We start from the raw sequence: 9,794 nt of genomic DNA on the forward strand, positions 1-9,794 counted from the left end.
TTTCCCTAACTAGGAAGTGTTTGAAAAGGAACAGTCTATATGTGCAGCAGAAGAGCAGCCAACAGAAGATGGGGTGAGTGAAGAAGGAATGTTCCTTTTGTTAGCTGAAGAGAATTTTTTTTCAGATCTTGAGTTGCTAATTGTGTGCTTCTCAAGCCTGTTTATTTTATTTTTTCTTTAGAAAAGCCTATTGAAATGTGTCTTGAGCCCTTCTTTCTAACTTTACTTCTCAGCTTAAAATGCTTCAAGAGCAGTGAATTCCTGCAATATAATGAACAGAATAAATATTTTAAATCCTGCTTTCCTACAGCAAGGAGATGCCAGCAAAGTGAAGAGCAAAGGATGGCAGCAAAAGAATAAAGGAACTAAGAAAGCTTCAAAATCAAAGAAGAAGAAGCAGCCATTGAAAAAGAAACCTGTGCCACCTTCCTTGCAGCCACCAAAGCAACAGAAGCAGAGACAGGCTAATGGGGTAGGTCACAGATTCATTGATATTTTAGTGTTTGGTTGATCACTCTGAATCCGATGGGGGGTTTTGGATCTTGTCTGTTATATTTTTGTTCTGTGCTTTTGTAAAGGACATCTCCTAAAATAGCAGTTTCTTCCTTTACATTTGAAAATGGCTGGTAAAATAATCAGGGAATCACCACAGTGGTGTTTCCAGTGGGCTGCTTAAAGTTCCTGCTTTGGAAGCCTGTCCTTGTTGCCCCTTCTTGGGAGTTCCTGTTATGCTGCCTTATGGGGGGTGGATTGTTCTGTACCTTCTACTTTTCCTTTAAAGGAAAAAGCTAAAATCTGACTTTCTTCTGTTAAATTAAGTAGCTTTAGTATCTTGATGCTCCCATTACATAGTGTTTTCACCCCCTCAGGGGCTGTGTTGTTGGGACTTTCTTATATTCTCTCTTGATTTTCTTATGTCTCTTTGAAATGCAGCCCTAGGATCAAATACTGTTTTCTCCTTCTTGGTGTTGCAAATGCCATATGGAGAAGGAGAAAATTGCTTCCCTGCTTCTCTTAGCACATGAGGTAAAAAGGATTAAGCTTCACTATAGACATACTCTGGGACACAAGTGTGTAGATCAAAATAGGAAATAAGGGCTATGACTTGAAGATGGGTGCTGTGAATGCTGTGTGTTCCAACAATGCAGACAAACTCAGTCAGAGGTTTTTGGTTGTTGTTGATTTTTCTTTCCCATTAGGAAGTAGTTGCAAAGGAAGAAGAAGAGGAGATCTCTGATAAAGGTAGTGAATCTGAAGAAGAAGAAACAAACAGAGACTCTCAAAGTGAAAAAGATGATGGAAGCGACAGAGATTCTGACAGAGAACAAGATGAGAAGCAAAACAAAGATGATGAAGCTGTAAGCTTTACTTTTTCTTGAAGGGTAATGTTGCCTCTGGGGTTGAGAGAAAATGCATTTTAATCCTCTAGCATCCCCTCAGGCTGGGCAACAGTGGGATGAAGGAGTAATATCAGTTCTTCAGAGGTTTTGAGACCTCATTCTGGCAGAAGAGCTTTGTCATTGCAAGTCTGAGAGAGCAGGGAAGGGTCTTTGCAGCATAGACAGGAAACCTAAAAATTAAATGAGATAAATAGCTTAACTTAAGGGAAAGATTGTAATATTTCTTCCAGCTTCATTGGATTACTAGCTGCTGCAGTTTATGTGAGAGAAAGTCCTCTGGACATGGTTCTTCCCATGCAGTGGCTATTCCATACTGCATATTGTGTCCCGTGTGCAAGTTGAACAAACTTGTACATGTGCTCACTAAACTCTAGTAACTGTTAGTTACTAAGTTAATTGTTCAGAATTGCAATTGAGAAGGAGGCATTGTGATGGTAGATGATTTCTGCACCACAAAGACCTGAGTGTACCACCTGAAGTCCCATATAAGTGTGAGAATAAACTGATGGGAAAAGAATCCTCAAGCTTATTGTCAGGACTTGTACAGCTCAGGTAGTGGGCGTTTATAGGCAGTGCTTCAGGATTGAGTTTTGAGTCATGTTTGCAAGCCTTGCAGATGTGTATTTTGGGTTTTTTAAAAAAATATTTTCATGAATGATCTCTTTAGTTTTACTGTTTGATTGTTTTGCTTTTAATCCTACTGTCCCTAAGTGCCTTTTATAATGTGTAGTGTAGCACGATAACTTGGTGTCTGTATCATTGCCATGGGCTAAAGTGTCTAGTTGTTTTTTTAATGCAAAAGATGGCCAGTGCACAGTAACTCTTTGAACTTATCTTTGACAGGAGTGGCAAGAATTACAGCAAAGTATACAGAGAAAGGAACGAGCCCTTCTTGAAACCAAGTCAAAGATAACGCATCCCGTTTACAGCCTTTTTTTTCCTGAGGTCAGTAAGAGCAAACATTGCAGCTGTGAAACATGAGAAGTAAAATAACACAAAGTAAAATTGTTCTTCTCATCTTTTTATTGTAAATACTAGGCTTTTAACAGCCTAATACTTGAAATCCCCTTACACTCCTTCAGATACTTGCCTAAAAAGTAAAAATACTTGTCATGTATTCTTCTTTCTATCTCATTCCCAAAGACTTGCAAACTTTATAGACTTTAAGGTTCCTTTTTGATGGAAATAAAGTTTTGGGGTTTTTTTCTGATGATCTGCTACATATAGATAGATTCATAATTAAGCTTTTCATATATGTAGGCATGTAATTTATAGATCTTTTATTCTCTTTTTATTTGCTATGGAACCTGAAAGCACAGCAGTGGCTCTGGTGTCAAGCTGGGCACAAAGTATTATTACTTGCTCTTCATCTGTCTGTGATTGGGGCAGATCCTCACCCTTCCTCAGTTAGCAGCAATGACAAAAGAGTTTGAGGGTCCTTGGATCAGCAGAGTGGTTTAGGTTTGCTGCTTGACAGTTGAGTCTCTAAGCAGCAGCATGGTGGCAACACAGCCTGCAGCTGGGGAAGAAAGAGAGGGTTGGCAAAGCTGGCTTCTACCACAGTGGAGTCTGGAAGTGGCAGAAGCCACTTGTGGAATAGTCTTTCCTACAGAGCTCAAAAATACAAGATCAGGTGTGGGTGGGTGTCAGAAAAAGGGATGTATGTGAGAGTGGTGACTCTGTATAGTAGATAGACTGAGGTGTCTCTACAGCAGCCTTGGGTGTTGAAAGTATGAGAAAAAAGGAAGACATTGTGTACATTTGCACCCTCTTTTCAGTCCCCAGGGTTCTTTGTCTATACTCTGTACATCTTGTTGCATCTGCAGAACACCCTCTGTTGTCCCCATACTGTTCCTGCTGTTTTTGCCTAGTCCTGCTATCATGAGAAAGCAAAGTGTGGGAAGCAAGACTTGTTGCTAAAGAGCCAGACAAGATACACTAAGAAGCCAAAGACCTTGTTTTCCTGAAGGCCTCAGCTGAGAGTTATGTGGCCTTGTGATGTTTTTTAATGACTGATCCTAGTGCAGTATTTTCCTGGCACTGTTAGGTGCCCTCCAATCTCTCAGTACAGCTGCCAGCAGCCCACCAGCATCACAGATAAGGGGGTACTGGCATTCTGCTCTTAGGGCTGCCTTAGATCATGTCAAACAGGCAGCAGGGCCTTAATGCCTCCTTTGCTGAGAAGGCAACTGGCTTTAGCTCAGACATTGAGTCTGTGTTGTGCCCCAGGGGTGCTAACTATTCCTGTTCCTTTCTCACTGCACTGAGGGTTCCTTCAGAGACTTCACTCATACTCTGTCCAAAGCTGCTTCAGCTGTGTGTAACCAACCTGCTGAGGGGTTTTATGATAACACCTAAAGTCAGTGCTATGCTAAAAAAGGATTTAAAATCTAGGACTGAACTGGATGCTGGAGCCTGAAAGATGAACATGTGCCATTTTGTGGTGCTGCAGTTGTAAATGTTCCAACCACACTTTGCTGGTCTCCTAGAAGTTAAATGCAGCTGCCCTTGGTGCTGTAGCTGCATTTGGAGCATGTTCAGATAGGGATGATTTGCACCTTCTGAAGAGCAAAGCCCATCATTCTCCCTGAGTGGTGTTTTTCAGCTGTGGTTTAGAGTATTATGGCCAGTTCAGAGGTGCAGTTAAGAATCAAACCCTGCAGTTGTGTCAATGTCACTATTTCCAGAATTTACAGATGTTAAAAGTGTAGCCAAGCCTGATACACTTGTTCTCAGGAGGAAGCCTTAACACTGTTTCATCTGATTTGGGCCAGTTGATTACTCTTGCCAGAGATGCATCTTTAATCTATGCAGGTTCCTAAATAATTATCTTCTGCTCCTGCATCAGTGGATCCAGAAACTGCACAGATTGTAGTTTTGACATTTTTAGGTAGAAACTGGTCCTGGTGTTCCAATTTCATGAGCATACTGGTTTCCTGGCACACCAAACCTTGCACCCATCTGTTACAGGGCATTTTGCCCACTTGCCTCTTAGCTTGCCAGATTCTCACAGGCATAAACTTCAAATTCCACCCAATAGGAGAGAGGAAAATGACACCCCTGCACAGTTGTCCTCTCTATAAAAAAGTGGTACTTTGGGGTCAGGAGCTTTACTTCCCCAAAATTTACTCTATAAAATGAAGGTTCTGGTATTTTCTTTTGCCCAGTGACTGTTATTTTTACCAGTTTTGGTCTTTGTTCTAAAAAAAATACTACACTTTGCCACTGAGAGCATTGGAAACATGCACAATGTATGTAGTAAGTCTGGACAGTGTTTTAGTAACATCAAAAATATTATATTCATGGAAATGCAGATATTTTTCTATGGTCAGAGTCCTTGTAGGCCCAGGATGGCAAGTAGCCATTTCTGTACTGGATCTGGTTTCTATAGTTCTTGTTCATCTCTACTATTGATACTGTTTATCCTTCTATTCCTAGAGGTCCCTTGGCCAGGAAATAAGCACATTGACTGCAGAAGATTCTCCTATGCAGCAGCTGTCTAGCAGATTGACAGTATATTTACTGTGGAAACTTACAGATAAAATAACTTATGCCTTGTAGTCACATGGGACAGTTTTTCATAAAGAAAATAATGTATAATAGTTGTCAAAAGGCCTTCCCATCATTCTTCACATTCTGATCTTAAATAGTATGTGAATAGGTTTTTATCCTGTTCTTGGTGCCTGTTCCAGATGCATGAAGGGATGCAGGTGCTATTACTTTTATATACTCTAAAATGGGCATTAACACACTGAGTCAATTTTACACTGCTCTGGGAGTCAACAGGGCTAATCAGGGTGTTTTGGTTACTGGTGTGAGTGTCTTGCCATTGTAAATTTCTAGTTTGCTAGGTGGATGTTTCTGTGAGATGGTGGTAACTACTACTAGTATAACAATTAGTCACTTCAAAAGAGAAAAGGAGTCAATTTAGCTTAAGTATTTTTTTCAAACTGCAACAGGAAGATTTCAGCTTCTATTAAAGCAAAGTGAATTCTGCTTAAAATGTGTGCCAGAGGGATGACAGAAAATGGATAGTGGTTAAAATGAAGAGCAGTAGATGTTGAGGAGCTACAGTCTGACCCAGTTGAGAATGGTTGTGTCTCTGCTGCTGAACTGCACCAGGGTGTTAGAAACCTAACTCCAGTTGAGGGATCAGTATGATTTTTGTCCAGTGCTGCAGTCTCTTATGAACTCCACTTGTTTGGTTTGGAAACTCTCCTTCAGTGTCTGCAGCAGCAAAACCTTTGACACCTGTAGGTGATAGGCAGCAGTTGTTGGGTGTCCTTTACAAATACCAGTCTCACCTGTGCTTCATACTTCCTCCAAGTGAAGCCTCAGTGTGTCCAGCTTTCAGGAGAGAGAAGAAGTGGGGCAAAACATACTTTCCTGAAAAAGATGGTTTACTAGGAAGAGTACTTTAGCTGTCTCTTGGCATGCCTTGCTTTGTGTGCTGACCTTTTTATCCAGGCTGGGTTGCTGTTGGAGGACCTAAGGTAGTGTTACGTTGCATGAAGTTGCCCATGAATCCTTGGTGGACAGAATTCTTCAGGATGGTTTCATGTCTCACATGGCAGCTTAGGGTGAATATACAGAATTAAGCCTTTGGAGACCAACAGTTACTGGTGTTAACCTGTTTGCTTTCTGTGTGCAGCGTATGTATAGAAGCCCCATCCCTGGCAGTGTTGAAGGGCAGGTTGGATGGGGCTTGGAGCAACCTGGGCTGGTGAGAGGTGTCCCTGCCCATGCAGGGGTTTGGGGCAGGGTGATCTTGAAGGTCCCTTCCAACCCAAACCAGCCTGTGATTCTCTGCACTATATCACAGAATCACAGAATCCTAGGGGTTGGAAGGGACCTGGAAAGCTCCCCCAGCCCAGCCCCCCTGCCAGAGCAGGGGCACCCAGAGCACATCACACAGGAACATGTCCAGGGGGGTTTGAATGTCTCCAGCCAAGGAGACCCCACAGCCTCTCTGGGCAGCCTGGCCCAGGGCTCTGTCACCCTCACAGGAAAGAACTTCTTCCTGAGATTCACATGGAACCTCCTGTGCTCCAGTTTGCACCCAGTGCCCCTTGTCCTGTCACTGGACATCACTGCACAAAGCCTGGCTCTGTCCTCCTGACACTGCCCTGAACAGATTTGTGCCCATGGATGAGGTGGCCCCTCAGTCTCCTCCAAGCCCAACAGACCCAGCTCCCTCAGCCTTTCCTCAGCAGGGAGATGTTCCACTCCCTCCAGCATCTCTGTGGCTCTGCCCTGGGCTCTCTCAGGCAGTTCCCTGTCCTTCTGGAACCGAGGGACACAGAACTGGACACAATATTCCAGATGCACCAAGGCAGAATAGAGGGGCAGGAGAACCTCCCTTGACCTACTGTAGATTTTATTCACACACATCCAAGAGTTTACAAAAACTCAACCCCAAACCACCTCCTTTCTTATCTGGATGGTAAGGACCAGTGAATCATAATTACCTGTTATAAAAGCAGTAGGAGCATGATCTTATATTACTTCAACAATCCTGTTTGCTTTGTTTTCTTCTTTTATGAAAGGAAAAACAAGAGTGGTGGTGGCTCTACATTGCAGACCGAAAGGAGCAGATGCTAATATGTATGCCCTACCATGTTTGTACCCTAAAAGATAAAGAAGAGGTAAAGTACTGGAATAATTAATTATTTGGGGAGTGGGATGTTGCCAGACTAGATTTGAATACATCTAGATTTGAATTTTTTCATACTCGAGATGGGAAGCAAAGTTTGCTCTCCTGATCAAAGTAGGGAAGAGCCTTTTAACTGTGGAAATGGATCATGGAGAAAGAAGAGATAATTAAAAATGACTTTCAAGTTTCTTTGCAGAATGTTGGGTTGTTTGTTGTTTTTTTTTTATCCTTGATATCAAAAGCTGATGAAAACCAATGTTCATACACAATGGTCATTCTTAAAGTTATGCAACTGTGTGAGAAATACTAAGTGTTTTTTTCTGTAAAGCAGAGACTGTGACAAATTAATTGGCTTCAGCTCATATGAACCTTTCTGAGACTGTGACCTTTGCCTGTGTTCTTTGCTTTTCTGAAAAATGGAGATTTGACCTATTTTGTCCTTTCAAACTGCATCTTATTTTGAATTTCAAATAACAGCAGGGTGAAGCTAATAGCTTAGCATAATAAGTGCTTTAACCTGCTTGGGTTTTGGAGATTTAGGAAGCATGCAACATGGTGAAGTTGTCTACTTAATGTACAGTTACTTGGTCTAATTCAGAATAAATAATGATGAGGCTCAATGATTATTGACCTTTCATGGAAGGTGTTGTGCTTGGCTATTCTTTTTTTCTGTGAGTATTTTACTAGGTAGAGATTTTAAGTGTCACTTGTAAGAAATGAAAGAATTTTAAGGAAAAAAACCTGTTTTATGGAAGTATTTATATCTCAGAAGAGAAGTCAGGTACTTGTTCTAGTTGGAAGCAGTTAACAACTTAAGGGTGTGAATTCTGTTTTGCAGGTAGAGCTGAAGTTCCCAGCACCAGGCAAGCCTGGAAACTATCAGTACACAGTTTATTTAAGATCAGATTCATATATGGGATTGGACCAGATTAAACCTCTGAAGGTAAAGTGTCATTGTGTCCTGTGTTTGTATGATGTTGAAAGCTGCTTCATACAGCTGGGAAACCCCAGAAATCCTGTCATCTCTCAGAATTCAAGCTGCCCTGATTTTAAACCAGTGGCAAGGAGGGACTGGGAAGTGGTTGTTGCCTGATGCCAGTGGTGGCAATTTAATGATGGATTAAATGGGACTGAAGTTTGTGAGGCTTTCCAGGGCCTCTGTATATTTTAATACGTTTTCTCACCTGTATTTAGTTTCTGCAGTAGGGTTGGCTCTGGCTTTCTACCTTGAGGGCTGCCATCCCATCTCCCTGCCCTTAGCCCTAGATACATCCAGTTAATGGGAAAAAACCTGGCATTCCTTTTATCTGGAAGCAGTTGTTGGGTTTGTTTGGGGATTTTTATTGTTATAAATGTTGCTGTTTTTTTGTTGTTTTTTTTTTAAAGCTGTCAATTTGGTGTGATGTGTCATTTGTTTTGGGGGTCCTTTTGTTTTCCTAAATTGGTGTGTGTTGCCCATAACTTTTTCCCCTCCCTCTCTTTCTTTATCTAATTCCAGCTGGAAGTTCAGATTGGTGTGTATTGCCCATAACTCTTTTTCCCCCCCCTCTCTTTCTTTCTTTATCTAATTCCAGCTGGAAGTTCACGAAGCAAAACCAGTGCCAGAAAATCACCCACAATGGGACACAGCAATAGAAGGTGATGAGGACCAGGAGGACAGTGAGGGCTTTGAAGACAGTTTTGAGGAGGAAGAGGAAGAAGAGGAAGATGATGATTAAACAATACTATTGATTGACTACAATATCTGCACACACTGCAAACTTCTTGGTCTGACTGTGGAACTGTACAATAACAAAAGAACACAGTACAGAAGCTTTGAGAAGGCTGAATTTAATTTTTCTTTACCAATTAAGAGTGCATTATGTATCTTCTCAGTGGAGGTGAAACAAATCTGTTGCCATTGATACACCTTGGAAAATGCTTCTGGCTCATTTATAGCCTTCCAGTGCAGGATTGGTGCATTTGTTTCAATTGAAAATAAAAGCTTTTTTTAATATAAATGTCTAACAGTGTGGGCTGTGTATTGTCTGGTCAGTTTAGGGGTCAGATTGAAATTTTTTTAAAAAGGTACTATTAGCTAGGAGCAAACTTGAAATCACTTTTTCTGCATTAGGAATTTATTTTAGGAAAGGGTTTTGGTGGTTTTTTGGTATATTTGACATTATCAGAGTCTTGTCATGGAAACATCTGCTCAACTTTCAAACTTGATTGGTTCTGTGGCATCCATTCAGTATTTTGCTGTGATACTGCTCACATCCTTCATAGCTTTAAAAATCTCTTTTCATCAACTCCATCATTACCAACTGGCATCCCACCCATTTTTGCCACATTCCATATATCCTGGAGGGCTGCTTTTTTAGGGCTGTTGCCTTTTTCTGCCTGAGATGATGATGGAAATCCTAAACTTTCTTGACTCTGCTGGAGGATACTTATTGACGGCTTAAAACGTTTTTAAGCCTTTAATTTCATCAGATCAGCAGGAGATCTGAATCTTTTGATAAAACAAAATGTCTGAAAGCAGTTTTGAGACCACGTGTTGCTGAAGTTGGTGGCTTTTGTATCACACCTTTATGAAAGGTAAAGTTCTGAAAGCCAAGGCGTGTTCTGAACTCTGAATCTATTTGACACTGTTGGAAACGTTTTAAGGGTAAAACACAACATGCAGAGAGGGCATGTTTTGTATCCATTTTGAATTCCCACCAATAAACTGGACAATTTGATGGCTGTTTGCATTTGTAACA

General features: G+C 41.3%; 1 protein-coding gene across 1 annotated transcript in view; it reads left to right on the forward strand.

The window, feature by feature from the left end:
* SEC63 (SEC63 homolog (S. cerevisiae)) overlaps positions 1-9,095 on the forward strand; it is a gene marked incomplete at its 5' end in the record, with an annotated part of 37,047 nt that extends 27,952 nt beyond the window's left edge. The window contains 7 exons of the mRNA XM_010003860.1: positions 14-73; positions 311-472; positions 1,200-1,358; positions 2,244-2,345; positions 6,947-7,045; positions 7,892-7,996; positions 8,628-9,095. Of these exons, the coding sequence (XP_010002162.1) occupies positions 14-73; positions 311-472; positions 1,200-1,358; positions 2,244-2,345; positions 6,947-7,045; positions 7,892-7,996; positions 8,628-8,771 (831 nt within the window). The remainder of the gene's footprint in view (positions 1-13; positions 74-310; positions 473-1,199; positions 1,359-2,243; positions 2,346-6,946; positions 7,046-7,891; positions 7,997-8,627) is intronic.
* Between the last annotated feature and the right edge of the window lie 699 nt (positions 9,096-9,794).

The sequence above is a fragment of the Chaetura pelagica genome, unplaced genomic scaffold (assembly GCF_000747805.2).
Source record: "Chaetura pelagica isolate M959 unplaced genomic scaffold, ChaPel_1.0 scaffold128, whole genome shotgun sequence".
Classification (NCBI taxonomy): Eukaryota; Metazoa; Chordata; class Aves; order Apodiformes; family Apodidae; genus Chaetura; species Chaetura pelagica.